This window comes from Actinia tenebrosa, unplaced genomic scaffold, assembly GCF_029948245.1.
Source record: "Actinia tenebrosa isolate PJP-AT-01 unplaced genomic scaffold, QUT_ActTen_1.0 PGA_scaffold5__44_contigs__length_20552954, whole genome shotgun sequence".
Taxonomy (NCBI): domain Eukaryota; kingdom Metazoa; phylum Cnidaria; class Anthozoa; order Actiniaria; family Actiniidae; genus Actinia; species Actinia tenebrosa.
The window spans coordinates 19866427-19883035 of NW_028292582.1; the positions used below are offsets into that span (position 1 = coordinate 19866427).

Genomic DNA, 16609 nt, shown 5'->3' on the forward strand with positions numbered 1-16609 from the left:
TAAATCAAAAAGGAGGCCAAAGTACCCAACCAACATGACACTTCGCATTGTATTTACATACGATCCGGAGTGTTTATCCCCATGTCTAATTATCATAACAATGAAGAAGAGAGAATATAATACTATTTCAAACTTTGTGTCAAACTTCGTATCCATATTTATGTGTATTCTCATGCGCAGCCGTTAAACAAAGAGATGATTCTCTAGGGAATGAAACATGACTTGAAATGGGCAGACATATCTATAGTAAAGAGGTTTAAAACCATGAATCTGCTCTTAATTAGATTTAATTGAACACACAGGTTTTCAAAATTAAGTTCTTTATTTCATAAATCAGTTCTGATTGGTGCAACTTCACAATATTAACAATCACAATTACTAAATCAAGTTTGTTGTGGCCTTAAATCACAAGTGTTACATTAATACAGCTTACACATAGCTTAAGCAAGAAAGGAGAAGAAATATGCCCTCTTTTGGCCAACATGCTTCATTTGCAACTCACTTGCAGTAAATGCATTGCACAAAAGCAGGTTCATTTGTTTCAGTGTTGCAAGTAGCATTTCTGTAATTCACCAAGTCCCTTCATATTGCAAAGTATGGTTTCAGCTCAGGTCTTTTGGGGGAGGGGGTGGGGGGTTAAGAATTCTATTCCTTCTAAGGATAAACGTACCCCAGAACAGAACCTTCAAAAATCCTTTTACCTTCTCTATGAATGAAACTCAAGCAGGGTAAACTTGACCTTACAAGAAATAGAATTCTGAACTAAAGAAAACTCTCCAAGCTGAAACAATTTGCCTCTTTGCCAATTTGCCAACGAGACTCAGGATAGGTTATGCTGTATTACAGGGTATTGGGTAGCCGAACTTTTAGGGCCCCAGTTGGATGACATCTGGGTACACCATGCAACACCAAGGGCTATTCTCCTCCCCTATGCTTCCACAGACAACCCAAAGGTATTCTATTAGTGTTTTAAAACCTTGATTAGTGCATTTGTTATATTCATTACATTCATTAACTGCATTTGAAATCAGCATGCATGATTATTGTTATACAAATCAAGTTTAATGTTCCCTTAAGATCAAACTACCATCAAAAGTGATGACCCGATAACCTTCACCATAAAAATTCATTTCTCTTTTACCCATCTGCCATACCAATGCTTTCACAAACCTTTGAGAGGCACAAGATAATGGGGTTAATTAGGCCTACAAAAGGATTCTGATAGTACTGGTATGAAGATTTAATAGAGGCTTTGCACCATCCCGTGGCAGCAGCCATGACAGGAGGCACAACAGAATGTTTTACCCCCAGTAAACTGAATTTTTCTCATGTAAATCATAATAAAACAGATTCAATTGTTCCTGCCTCCTGTCATGGCTGCCATCACGTGGCAGTGCAAAGCCTCTATAAGGGAAATAGAGAACTATCTATCATGTTACCCTTGCTAAGTAAAATCCATTAATATAACTGTAAGTTCTTTTCAAACTGATATACAATAACCAAACAGCCATTTTCTAATTGATACAGTAACCTTAAAGGGATCTAGCAGGATTAGCAGCCTATACCTGCTAAACTTAGCTATTAAGAATCTTAATGGATCATCCATTATCATATGAATCAGCATTTTTTATTTAGTGTACAAAACATAGAATCAAACAGGAACTGCGCTAAAAAATTAATCGATATCTATTAATCATGACCAGCAAGGAGAGCCCAATACGACGTACCACTACCTACAAAAATGAGGCTAAGCACATACAAGCCCATGCTTGAATAAAACAAACATTTGAAAATTATCCCTTTTCCCAAAAATCTTTTCTTGGACATTTAAAACTGCTATGCTGGCTCTCCTTGCTCTTTTTTTATATATATTACAATGACAATTGATTTTTTGATATATAATTGATACTCTCAATATAAAGAAATATATTATGAATCATCTGGTACAAAACTTAAATCTGTAATCATGAGTTAACTAGTGCCCTCTATGTACGTTATGCATGTACAAGGTCTAGTGTTTCACTGGAGACAGGAAGGTGGAGCCAAAATATCAACAAGAACTTATCAAAGTCAAATGTTATCGAAACTGAGATGCAAAAGTTTTTTAATTTTATTTCCAGAATTCAATTATTGGAACTGAGATTTAATTTTTTTTTAAATTTTTTCTCCAATAATTTTTGCCCCCAGAATTTTTGATAAATTGATGGGGAAGAAGATAAGAATGCTTTCTCCTGTTTTTGCATGTCAGGAACTCCAGAAAAGCACCTTTTTATGGAAGGGGGGTTGTAGCTTACATCCATCAAACTTACCATTATCTAAGCTCATTATTTTAATTGCCAAAAGAAAAAAGAAACCACAGGGAGGTCTGGAAGTTTTGAGGTTGCAGAAATATGGAGAAACCTTACAAAATCTTTCAAAATTCTATTGATACCCTAAAACAGCTAATAGCATTTTCCACGGATGACGTCACAAGTTTGCATCATGGGATTGAAATGTGGACAACCCAAGCCAAGCGCACATGCTAATATGTTGCAACATTGTTTCATAGTCTTATAATCTCATGGAAGAACTATGGTTTTAGGAATGATATTATTAGAGTGCAAACAATATAACCTCAAAACTTTAGTAATACTAAATAGCACAATTTCATGCAAATTCCATTGTTTTCCATTGTTTTCTATTGTTTAATTAGCACTATTTTGTACTATTTAGTAATTAGTGTTACACGGATTAATTGTTTGCACTCTATTCTTTTCCTTGTAATTGAAGGTTCTACTTTCAGTGCTTGTCAACATTTCTATCCCCGAGGCTTTGCAACATCTATTTTTAGTAGCTGTGAAAAATGCTATTGACAAATAAAATTGGAATTTAGTGCGTTCTGCAAAGGAAGGAAAACTGAAGTTTGACCTTAAGTTTCATCATGAAAACTAATGAACAACTCAAATAGAAGTAATGGGAAGATAATGAAACCTTGATAAGAAATTGGACTTTTTAGCTCCATCTTTCAAGTGATACACATATTCTAGGTGAAATATACATATGCTAAGCTGTTACTACACAACATGCCATGTTAACATCACGCAGCAACGCCATATTAGTAAGCTCTTCGTTGTTATGGTTACCAGTCTCTAACAAGAGAACAAATCATGTTAGTCTATTAATTTACGGTAAGTTTTTTCTTCCCTGAAAAAGTTAATTTTAATTTTATGGTGTTAATAGGAAGGTTATTAAGAGTGAGTAAAATGTTCTCGCATAGAAAATTTTACGCTCTTTTGCGTAGATTATGAGTGCACTGATTATTGAAGAGATTTATGTCATTCAATAGTGTTGAATAGCAGTAATATGTGTTCAAGTATTTGACGATGTGCAAGTATAAATAATGCGTGCCTAGGATAGCAGTATTGGTGAAGATTAGGTGAGTTTGAATTACTTTGTTAAAGCATGTTTCAGTGAACTAGTGAATTGCCGTAGTGGTAGCGTTGCTGGGCAAATATGATCACATCGCAAAAAACTGACAGCCAACAAATGGACAAAACAAGAATATCAAAATCTATCTTCTCATAACAGTTAGACATTAGTAACTAAGACATAAGATAAGAATTTGTGTATGCATGTTAGGAGAAAATGGTGCATCATAAACCTTTCTCCTCCAAGAAATACTTCCATTTGGCTATTCACAGAGGATGCCATTTTATCACTATTTTAAACCTCATAACTTGCACTGTTCTTATAATTATTAATATTAATTATTTTGATTACAATCACTCATTTATAAACAGGAAAATTCATAACAAAACAATAACATCTCAGAACAGACCCACAAAAATAATAGATAATAATATGATTTCCAATATAAACTTTATAAAAATTTTGTATAAAACTCTTTACTTGATTTTGCTATAAATGTTCTAATTAACCAATCAATGATTAATATTTGATGATATTAAAAATAAAAATCTATTCAGGATCCCATTTTGAAATAATCTGTAGTCAATTTTCTTAGTTAAATTTTCTAGTTTTCTCATATATTGTACTGCAATATCTCCCAGTTCTTGTGCACTTACACTAAATTTGGTCCATAAATGTTTGGACAAAAAAAATAAAACTGTATGTCAAATCTATTTTTCGTTTCAGAAAGCTCAATCTATTGTGTCATCCACTTGGGTGTTTAATGCTTTCCCATTTCAGTCCAAATGTCATTCCCTTTAGCCTTGTTCTCACTAGCGACCGAAGCAGAAACAACTCCATATTCTCACTATAAGAAGAAGGGACGCAAGAAAAATGGAAGATTGTTTTTCTTGCTTTGACTTCATCTTGTGTTTATGCGTATGTCAGCTTGCACCACTAGCAAGAACCAGGGTTCAAGGATAATATTTTTTGACTTTCCTTAATATTGATGTATCTATTCATGCGTTACTGATGAAAAAAGAAACCAAAGGGAATGACATGTTATGTGACATGGGAAAACTAACATACACCACAAGAAATTGGAATGCAGTTAATTCAAAATTTACTGCAATATATAAATTGAGGTTTCTAAAACTTTTTGATAGAATAAAATTATGAAATTTAAGATTTTTTTACCATCTAGTCATCAGACTAAAACTCCTTGTGAAGCAAGCAACAAGGGAATTTCTCTTCTTCTTAATCCAGAAGTCCTGGTGAAATCCAGCAGGAATTTATAGACATAGTAGAGATTTCCGATTTTCTCTTCAATAATTCACAATTCATATTTTATGTTTCGAAGTGTGGAAATAGAATTGAGCTCGCGACAAACCCTTTAGTGTAAAATATTCAGTTATTCGTAGGAGAAGTCCATTTCCTATTACCAGTATAGTTAAATAGATACAATTTTAACACGATCGATATCACTTGCAAATCAAGAGCATAAGCAGCATTACGCCACTTCATCTCATGGTCGGTGCCCACCTTATCTCTGGTACGGATGTTCTCTGATTGGTCTTCTTGGTTTTACTGCACCTGGAAAAAAGTTCCAGGAAATGTTAACAAATTCTAGTAAATTTGGGGGGGGGAGGGGGGTTACGATGGGGCTTTAGAGTTGAGGGTTATCGACCCCTACCCCTTCAAAAATAAACATGCAACATGCAATTCTTTTTTTGCTCTTGTCAAGCAAGCAACGACATCGACCACAGTGGCACTATGTTGGGACAAATTGTTCAACCTATTGAACGTTTTTCTGCAACCCTTCCAGAACTGCTTAATTTTCCTAAAACAAAATCTAGAATTGTCAAGGCAGTGTCAAGGCTTGGTGTGAAATTGGTTTTTCATTACCCCCAGTCAAGAACATAAAAGGTGCCAACTGATTATTTGTGATTGACAGCAGCAAAAAACAAGCAGCAACTACCAAGTTTGCAAAATATTGAAAACTGCAGTAAAGACAAGCCAAAGTTTAATAGTCCCTTTCGCAGTTCCCTGGCCCATCTTGAAAGGTAGCTGTGCCTTTGCATTGAAACAAGACGAACGGTGAGCTTGCAATGATAAAGACCTTTTTTAATGCCTTGGACAATTGTTCATAGGTCTCTATCATTGCAAGCTCACCGATCGTCTCGCTTTGATGAAAAGGCATGGTTCTTTTCAAGATGGCGCAGGGAACTGTGAAGGGGAATTTTCCATATTTCTATTCTACTGAGCTTCAAGAACATGATCATCTTCACAAAGGGGTGTTTCATGGAACACTTGGAACCACCCCTGGATCTGCTACTGACCAAGACTAGTATGCATGGACCTTTACAACACAACAGCCACATTTATTTATTTAAATTTGAATGAATTTTATTCAACTTTGCCACTCTGAGGCGGATGGGAAACCTTACAAGTCTAAAGGACCCAATTACAAGACAACTGAAAGATTGAATTAGAATTTTGAAGTTGATTTTTGTGGAGGGAGGAAAACCTGGAGCAAAACCCTCGAAGCACAGGGGAGAGAACTGACAAAAAACTCTATTCACATTCAACACCAAGTTCGGCACGGCCTGAACCTAGGTTGCATTGGTGAGAGGCGAGCAAGCTTACCGCTACTTCACCTTTGTTTCACTTGTCAATACTTATTACTAGAAATGAGGGCTGAGAATTTTGTGGATTTTAGCAAAAAGTGTGGACTACAGCCCCCAGCTCCTCCGTCTTCCCTCTACACAGTCCCTAGCATTTTGGAAACTAGAAAAAGTAACACAATACACTCCTTTCTCTTTTATCCATTTTCATCAAAAAATTGCAGCTCGGAAGACAGCTTTATAAGGTTTCTAAAAATGCAGTTTTAGAATTTGTTTCAATTATGGATCCATTATTTTACAAACCAAGTAGAGTAAAGAAATATGCTCAAATCTCTTCATAAAGCTCGAATAATGGAAGAAATAAAAAACGTCTGACGTGTTGTATGCAGTTATAACGTGGATTGGCAGAACACGAGGGAAGGGTTAAGAGAAGCACGACGCCTAGCAGAGTGCTACTCAAATGTTCTGCCGATCCCCAAGTGCTTTGCAATTTCAAACAGCACAGTAGAATTAGTTTGGAAAGCAATGATACAAGTGAAAGTGCGCACACATACTCTCATAAAGCATCAGTCCCAATCAATCACGTGACATTTATAACAGTTATTTTATGTTTATTCTTTAATGATCTTTTTTACCCAGTATTGATGGTTCCAGTAAGGCCTGGTAGTCGAGTATAGTTCCTGGACGACCTGCGGCATAGGGAAATTCCAGGCCTGTTAAATGGGTGTGGTATGCTGCAGGTACTACAAAGAACAAAAACATAACACCAATATTATTATCAACATTTATCATTATTTCATATGTTGCTATAAAAAACAAGACCTTAGAGCAATTTTATAAAAAATGGTGTTTTAATATATAAATGTTCTAATAGTAGAAAATGTAATAATGGAAATGTAACAAAAAAAAATTATTTCACTCGGCTGAAAGTCAAAAGTTTTAAAACCCTTGTGTGACTTGTACTGGATGACAGTTTAAGACACTACAGTATCATTTACCTGGATGCCGAGTGAGTTGGTAGCCTGTTAGTCCTTGGTGTATCGGCATTCCTAGTAGACCACCTGGTACTATTGGTGGGGCTCCACCAACTGAAAATCAAAAGAAAACTACACATTTAACCATCTAGATGTGAACTGACAAATTCACAACAACCAGACTTGGAAATGTAAACTAACTTTATTCCAAGTAAAGGGACGAAAACAATAGTCCCCTTCACAGTTCCCTGTGCCATCTTGAAAGGTAGCCGTGCCTTTGCATATCGAAGCGAGACGAACGGTGAGCTTGCAATGATAGAGACCTTTTTTAAACACCTTGAACAATTATTCACATGTCTCTATCGTTGCAAGCTCACTGTTTGTCTCGCTTCTATGCAAAGGCACGGTTACCTTTCAAGATGGAGCAGGGAACTGTGAAGGGGACTAATGAAGAACAATGAAACAAAATTTGATTGCTGGACGATAACTCCACTTGTTTCTCCGCTTGTCCCAAACTAACTGAACTATAACATAATTTGATTCACTATATTTTTTTGTTTTTTAAAATGGTTGGTCCGCATGCTAAAAAAATAATGATAAAATTTAAATTGCCATCATTCCCTGTAGGAGTTCGCTGTGGGGTTCGCTTCACATGCATTAATTACCTCAATATTTAATATTTACAACACCCATCACTTTACTCACATATTGAATTTTTCGAGAAAGAAAAACTGGAGTAAAGATCTTGTAGCAAGGGAGAGAACACATGAAAAGAAAGAAAGAAAACTAAAGAACCCATAAAAAAGCCTACTCTCAAAACTACATTCTTGGTGTATAAAAGAGAATTACTGTTAAGTTCGTTCGAATCCATGTCATCTTTAAATCTCCCAGTGTTGAAGTCCGTTTACCACTTAAGGGAATTGTTAAAGTGCAAATGAACCCTTTGACAATACATTCAGTACTGCATGGTTCTGCATAAAGTAAATAGTTGATTGGTAAAATATTTCCTGATTTGTATGATGCCTCTCTTTAGTCAAGACCGGTTCAACCTCACAAGCAAACAAAGACCTGATAACAATAGGTTTGCTAACCATTCTCCTCTATTAACTATGTTTAAACCAATAACATTAAAACAACATATTAAGTAACAATAAGCTTTACAAAAAAATTTTAAAGCCTTTTAGATAAGTTATATATGGCAAGGTACGATTGCTATCAAACAAACCAGCATCAAGTCATCATAACTGGATACCATTAAGGCTGAGGCCTTGATCCCACAGCTGTTATTTTAAAACACCAAGAAATTTTAATTCAATCAACAGATTGAGTGACATATGTCAATCATTAGAACATTACCTGGTACACCTGGTTCTCGTAGTGTGCCGTTGAGTAAAGCCAAATCTTTGAGCTGTTTCTTTTTGATTTCATCTTCTCCTTCCTCCTTCAATAGAATAAAAAGATGACGAAAAGTAAAGGAGAAAAGATACGAAAAAAAAACCTTGACATCCTTTGTGGGAAGGGGAACTCTGACAGATAAATATTTTCACGACTGCACACTTTTGAAGTAATGAGGAAACCTATGCCTGTTACTAAGGAAAAAGAAGAAAAACAAGGTTTCTGCATAAAACAGGTCAATATTAGGTATAAAGGATATCTATAGTGACAAAAACAAGCGTCCCTAATAACAGTCTTCATACACAGCAGTTAATGTAAGAGTAAAGGTTATTCACAGGCACAAAACAAGTATCTATAAAAGTATGGTGCCAGCATTTAGTACATGTCGGTATTAATTTAGTGTCCATATTTAGTGGCAATCCATATTTAGTGGCAATCCATATTTAGTGGGTGTCTGTATTTAAGGGGTGTCATTATTTAGTGGGTGTCCATATTAAGTTAGTGTTTGTATTAAGTGAGGTTGAGCTAGAATTTAAGGTAGCAGCTTACCACTGGTCTCAGGAGCTGTTGTACCCTGTCGACAGCTTTCTGAAGTCTCACACGACATCGGTCCTCAGTATCTTCAACGGATATCAGTACATGAAGATCTTCATCTAAGTGTTCATAATTTGGTTGTCCTCGTTTCTCTTCCTCCTGCAACAAAAACATCAAATAAAATATCAGATCTACCTTCTTGACACTAATGAGACATCAAATTAAAAGTCAGAGATACAACTTTTAATTTTTCTCCATACAACTTTAAACTACCCATTACCCACCCAACCCATCCTCTTGGGTTTAATAAGGACTGATAGATATTCTATGGTTGCAGTAGTTTTGTAAGTGGTATTCTTTTTTCAGAGATACAAACATTTGAAATATCAATATGCAAATGAGATGACGTAAATTCAAGAATAGGTTACATTTTGCAGTGTGATTTTACGACAAGTATTCTGAAGTGAAATAACCTAAAAGTGTACAAAGCCATGTATTTCAGTTATGAGGAAGATTTGCAAATAACCAAAAACAGCAGTACTTAAATTCCACAAGTATTTACTTCCAAAAGTAAATAGCATAATATAGTCTTAAATTTACTTCATCTCATTTGCATATTGATATTTCAAATCTTTATATCTTCAAATAGATTTTGAAAATAAAAAAAACTTCCTTGATATACACTTTAAATGCTTGAATTAACTCAAAAGATAAGTAAAAGTAAAAGCAGTATTTTTATAATAACAAAAAAAGCAAGGTTGATCACAAAACACAATGAAAAAGGAAATAATATCATAAAGGCTGTATAAAAAAATCCATTTGTTGTCACTTATCACTCACCAGCTTTTTATCTTTCATGGAGCCCTTCCCTCTCACTAACAGCTTGCATCCTGTTTGACTTTCGATTTCTCTTAATGTCATACCCCGTGGCCCTATCACACGGCCTACGAAGTTGAACTGAAATATAATGCACAATTAAAACTCATTATCACGATAATGTATACTAGTCATTCAGATGTGCTTCGAACAAAAAACATGTGACATATTAGTTGAAACTCAGACAAAAAGAACAAAGCTTAAAAGGAGATTTTGTTGATAAGGTTAAATTTCGAGGAAAAAATTTATCTTTAAAAGAAGAAGAAAAAGAAAAAAAGAAATCTCTAAAAAAATACAAAATAAACAAAACAATAATAATCATAACTGTGATTAATCAGGCTTGTTTCCTGGACTTGCTTTTCATGTGAGCATATTTTTTATATTTTACAATATTGATTACAACCCACAGATTGTCTCAGGGTTCAATCTGTGAGTGAACCATACCCTGACTTATCAGCCCAGAGGTTGTTTCAGGGTTCAATCTGTGAGTTAGCCATGCCCTGACTTAGATAAGCCCACAGATTCATATTGCTCAGGGTGAGATCTGTGAGTTAGCCATGTCCTTACTTAGGTCATAAAAGAGGTTGTTTCAGGGTTTGATCTGTGAGTTAGCTGTAAGAACTAGCCGACTAAAATCAACCCAAAGGTTGCTTCACAATTTTATAAAACTGGGTTTTTTTTCCCTGGCTAATGTACAGAACCCTGGTAAATATGAAAGGACAATTCCCCCTTAATTCCCAGATTCCTCTTGATAAAAGAAACATTGAGAACACAAAATAATGAAAGATGATGACAACAGTACCTTTGGATACTCTTTAACGGGGGCAAATACTTTCTCTGTTAGCTTTATCCTTGGTCCTGAAGGACTCGGCAGTGTTATCGACGTATCTGATGCACTTGATTCAACACCATTAGTTATCCCATGGAATAACTCGTTTCTTGTTCTGTTTATTTCTTCAATGAAAAAAAAAAGAAAGAAAGAAAAACTTGATATTTCTACCATGCAATCATTTTTTGCATTGAAAGTTTTTCCGTAACAGGAACTCAGACTTATTATGTTTGTTTCTTCAAAGGAAAAACATAACACAATATCATATATGGGAAGTCTTAAGTTATTTATTTCTAAGAAGGCAGATACAACTACGATGCTCCTATATTATTGTTTACATCATTCGCTTACAGTTCTCAGAGCTCTTCCATACACTGGTGGAGCAAAAGTGCTCAACCTCAGCCTCGCCAGTGTGTAATTATTCTTTAGAATTTGACTACAGTCTGCAGTAATGAAAGGAATTTACACATCAACCAACAATTGAAACGCTTAAAAATTTCACAGGTTGCAGGCAATTTCTAAAGAATATATTACACGCTGATGAGGATGAGGTTGAGCCGCAGGATCTGTGAAATGGTCTATTTGCCATGCCAAGGTCTTCAAATTCCTACAGTTTTCTGTCTTTCATTCCACAGCCCACAGCAAGTAGGCTGAATTTTTCAGAGAGATTGTGTTTGAGACATTATGACTTTTCGGTCGTCCAACTGTTAGACATCACTAAATCTACCTTAGATTCGTGGCCAAAATTTAACAAATCTCATGGAAAGCATAAATTGACTATGTGTCATTCTTCTATGATTGTCTTAAAGCAGTCTAGCAGGAATAACAGGGCCAATGGAACTGGATTTTCAAACTTCACCTACAAAAACACCATTTTGCTTGGCAGAGAAAATGGCATGATTGTTTTGATTATGGCCCGCAATGCATCGTAGTTGACTAGGATACTTTAATTTATGACTAAATAAAAACAAACTATAATAATAATAATACTGTAATAGTTTTAATACTTATATAGTGAAAAATACATTTGAAGAATATTTAGATAAAAGGGGTCTTAAAGAGGTAGTGGGTGTGGTCTATTGATTTTAAAAAATTGGGAAAACTTCAAATTCAACACAGTGTTTAAAAGGTCTTCAATCTGAATATCACACCAAAGGGGTCTTAAGAAGTAAGACCCTTTTTGAGTAAATTTTCTTCATTTACATATGATCTAATGTGCAAAGTAAGCAAAAGAAACCAAGCAATAATATGAAATAATTTAGAAAAAATTCTGTTAAAATAGAAGAGAAGCTTTGCATAGATATAGAGATATAAGAGCAATGAATACAATTTTTTCTAATTTGAGAAATGATAGTTATTTATAGACTTATTTAAAAAAGAATTCAATTAGAAAATATCAATGTTAAGAGCACAAAGAGAAAAATCTAATTTCCTTAGCATAAAGTAAATGTTAATGTGCTGAAAGCCATCAAAATTTCTTTTCAATATTGATCAAATTGTTTCCTAAATGACAGGACAATTATTGCTGTGAAACCAACCTAACAATCAGATTTATTAACAGCTGATATGATGTCAGTTAAGCCTTTATCTGATAAAGTATATTGGCTTGCCGAGGGGGGTTTCTCCGGATAGATTAAAATGTAGTTTACATTTGTTCATTTAACACTGACTCAAGAACTTCCTGCATAACATGTCTTCTCCTTAAATGGCTAAAAAAATCCAAAAGGGTTTTTCATATGGAAATATTGGAGCAGTTCCTAAGCAATTTTTCGACTCTTCAATACAACCAACAGTTTTTCAGTTTTTTATCAGGATAATTTGGGAAAAATAAGCCATGAAACCAAACTTATTTCTTATAGTAATCTATACAAACAATGCTTTCAAAGCTAAGCTGAATCGGGTCATTAAAAAGTGAAATGACTAAAAAGCTTGATGGCTGATAAGATCTCTGAAAGGAAAAGCTAGCATTCATGATAATGCTATTTTTTCTAAAGCTATATATATATGAATTTCATCAACAAAATATGAACAGGATTCTTACAATTGAAACAAGAAATAATTTACTTTTTTTATCGAAAAATTCTTAGAAATCATATGATCTTCTTGATCTATTTAACAGGTAAAAATTTATAGAATATCTAATTAACTTGTTTTCTTTAATAATAAAGTGTCTGACAATCCTATTCCATTGAAAGTCAATGCCATAAAAATTCCATAACCAAACTGTCATTCATCTTTTATGATTTCAAAAGCAAGCGGAGTGTCTGCCTCTCAGATAATCCTTGAAATGAAACAAAAAAAGACTTTCTCAAATTTCACATAAAGACTAAAAATCTACCTTATATATTCATGATGATAAAAACTACATTCAAATTACTTATTATACGCTTTTTTTTTTACAAAAATGAATTAAGATTCATGTGAAATTAAAACCATTTAGAATATTAAAATGCCTTCATGCATTTGCAATTGCAATATTTATAATCACTGATGAAAAATTAGAAATACTGTCAAGCAAATTGGTAAAAAATGAATCTATCTGGTGAGTCTTATCAGCTTTTTATCACTGCATATTATATTTACATCATGAAATTTTTAAAACGCCCTTGCAAAAAATAAAGTGAGAAAAAAATTTTTTTAAACAAAGTTGATTGGTCTTTCTTTGATGGTTGAAGATGTTAAAAGCTAGTAGGATAATCAATAACTATACTTATTACTATTTTTAGGTTCAAGCTGAACTAAAAACAGGTGTTTTAGAAACAGGATAAAAAAATGGAAGGGTATGGAAGAGATAGTTTGGTAGATCAAACAAACTGACAACTTAAAGTCAAGAAAATTCAATCTTGGTGTCCGAAAACATCTGACTTGATCAGAAGATTTCAGCCATTGTCTATAAACTATTTGCTTTTTGGCACAGTTGACAACAAATTTATGACAGCAATAATAAAAGTTAAACAGATGAAATTTTCGCAGAACATTATCAAAAACTACATCTATTGAGTGGAATAAAATTGGTGAATTAGACAATAAAGGTATTTATTATGATAGGTAATTATTTTTAAGAAAAAAGGATACGACAAAAATGATTTTAATTTTTTTGGGTAAAAAGGTAGTAATAAACTTGAAATTGAAAAGTTTGAAGAATTCTGTGGTTTCCGCACTCCACCTTAATTTTGAATAATTTGGCTTCTAGGAATTGAGTTTTCAATTTTCTAACTATGCCATAACTGAGAACAAATCAAAAATTGACATCTTAATAAATACTGTGAAAGATAACACTTTGAATACTCTTAATTTTCTAAAGCTGTGGTTATTTTATTTGATCTTTCTAACTAGGGCAATACTTCAATTAAGAAAAAGGGTTTTTTGGGTGTTGAATTTGAGGCCTGGTAAAAAAGGTCTTGAAGAAATATAGGTGGAATGACACATTATTGGCCTCAGTATTAGAAACTAGAAATAATACAGCTATAAGAGAATTGATACAAATCTATATTGTCTGAAAAATCTATTATTTCTTCATAATCCATACAAGTAAACTTATTACTCAGTCGACGGTAAAATATAACATCATCTAGGAATAATGTATTGATGTATTTGAAAGATTCTTTGGATTTTAGTCTGAGGGATTAAATCATTGTCATGAGAGAGGGGGAATATGATCTAAGTATCGTATGACAGGAATATTTTGGCTCCAAAATGGTCGCTATTAAAGTTTCATGGATCCGCAAGTACCAGGCTTGACAACAATGACAATAAAAAATAGCCACAAAATAAAACTAGCTTGTGATCGAGAAAACCTTTTAAAAAAGCAGCAGGTGTTGGGTAATGATATTTCTATTCACTAGTAGTATTATTTTTTGAACTTTTTTTGACGACGAATTGGTACAATATTCACAAGAACGACAACGATTCTGTATAGAGTGAAAGAAAGGTTTAAAATACGTAGTTTAAACTCGATTGAACATTTAGAAGACTGAATGTAATCAAAATAGACAATAGTTTATGATTTAGTTACATGACGTTCGGACTACCAATACTAAAATTCATCCTGACGAGAACAACATTCTCCAAATGGTTGTAAGTAAACTCTGTATTATCAGTACGTATTTGGTTACACGGACACGAATGTTTTGCGTACCTATCTCACCTCTCTTCCCTCTCGACCTCAAATCGAATATTAATCCATCCTCGGATTGATCATGGAACGCCGCTAATCTTACTGATCGCCCCATGAGACTCAAAACACAAAATTGCTGGATGAAAATCAAATAACAGCAGGAAAAATAAGAAATCCGTGCCAAAAAGCGGTCTCTCGAAAACCCCTTCGACAAATTACCGGCCCTGTAAGCTTATTTTGCATCCAGTAGAATGTTTTATCGTAGAACGATTTTTTTAACGATTTAAAATGTCTTTTTTACACGATTTCAATTGAGTATACACGCAAAAAGCGTTAAATAGTAGAATCGGGGCAATCGGGTTTTAATTAACCAAATAAAATTTCAAATATGCTCGTGTTCAAAAGTACCAGCGCTCGATTCTCGGTGTGTTTCGGTCTAATGGATCAAGAAAGATAAGTCTTCTAATTCATATTTCATGGCTGAGAGATTGTTTTCCCAACCGAGGAGAATCGTTTAGGCTAGCGAGAAATACAAACAAAAAAACACCAGATTGTTTTATTGACACAGATTGCCGAGAATGCCCAAACCATTGCTCGACATGTATATTTTTATTCGAGAGAAATTCAAATGAATTTCTGGCTCCATCCTGCGCGATGAGTCTATGAAAGACATATTGGGGAATCAAAGCTAAGGAAATAGTAGTTTTTCTTGCTAATGGTTTTAATATCTATGCGATCGGAGCTCATTCGGAGTTCAAATCAGCCATATTTAGCGCAATTTGGGAGTTCTTAGTTAGGTTTTTAAGTGATATCTAAGGTAATGCTTGGTCGGCGTTGGATGAAATATTCAAAGACCCCAACTGCGAAAGAAGAATTTCGAACCAGTATAACCATAATCAAATATAAACAAAAGCGTGCCTTTTTAAGTTAGTTAGTTAAAAAAACACAAATTGACTGGACATAGAGTAAGTAATGATTTCTAGAAAGGCAAAATACTGTTGAGATACGTAGTAAAGTCTTCGAGCAGCCCGACCCAAACAACGAAGGATCGAGCATCAAATTTTGCCACGCATTCAAGAAAATCTACGTTACTTCCTCTGTAATAATTAGACAAAAATAAGTGCAAACTCATAAAGAACAAACCTGGGTTAAAACGCCGTCATCAACGACGCTCTCGGCTTCGCTCAAGGCTTTTTTAAGGCTGGTAGTCGTTCCGAGTAAACAATAAATCGCTTCTCTCGGTTCAGTGGCACAGACGGGACGGTCCATGATCGGTCGGTGGAGAAGAACCAACGCTCAAAGTTGGAAGGGTTTTTTGTTATCCCCGTAATATATAGTTAGAAATTACCCTAAATGTTACTTTAAGCACGGTTGTTGCAGATTATTGATGGTGTGATGGCGATTATTTATCGTAATTGCTGTTATTATTATATATTACATCGGTGAGGTAGTTAAATTTATAGTTAGGGGAGGGTATGTAGTAGTAGTTGCTTTCTATCCATACCTTGGTCAAGCAATCGCTCTGCGTGGAGAAATATCTTTGGCATTTTCGAGACGGTGGTTTTGTCGTTGAGTAATTCGTTAAGGTATTCATTTGAGGCAGTGCAAGACATGGTTGCTGTTAGGGTTAGTGAAAAAAAGAAAAACACATAAAAAACACGGGAGAATTCACAATCAAGTGTTTGCCAGCCAACGAACACCAAACATGTGCGTGATTAACAACAGAGACTGGGTACTATTCCTATACTCATTAGCATAAGTCGAGAAAGTCTGAAACGAGAACGCGCACAAATAATTCAATAACCCTTGCTCTTTTTTTCAAATACTCTTTCTGCTCAAAAAAAAGAGATACCAAGTTAACAAGGAAATCATT

The 16609-nt window shown here is 34.4% G+C and overlaps 1 protein-coding gene across 3 annotated transcripts; it reads right to left on the bottom strand.

The window, feature by feature from the left end:
• Positions 1–303: 303 nt before the first annotated feature.
• Positions 304–16451, bottom strand: LOC116290262 (KH domain-containing RNA-binding protein QKI). Of its 3 annotated transcripts, none has more exons than XM_031697271.2 (9): positions 16241–16451; positions 10593–10744; positions 9755–9871; positions 8930–9073; positions 8342–8429; positions 7010–7099; positions 6647–6754; positions 4930–4974; positions 304–3128 (listed from the first exon to the last, which is right to left on the bottom strand). In XM_031697271.2, the coding sequence occupies exons 1-8, from the start codon at positions 16347–16349 to the stop codon at positions 4931–4933; spliced, it is 852 nt and encodes a 283-aa protein (XP_031553131.1). In that variant the 5' UTR covers positions 16350–16451; the 3' UTR covers positions 304–3128; position 4930. The 3 variants fall into 3 exon arrangements, with proteins under 3 accessions (XP_031553131.1, XP_031553129.1, XP_031553130.1); XM_031697269.2 differs by having other exon boundaries at positions 4930–4980; XM_031697270.2 differs by having other exon boundaries at positions 304–4980; positions 8342–8426.
• Between the last annotated feature and the right edge of the window lie 158 nt (positions 16452–16609).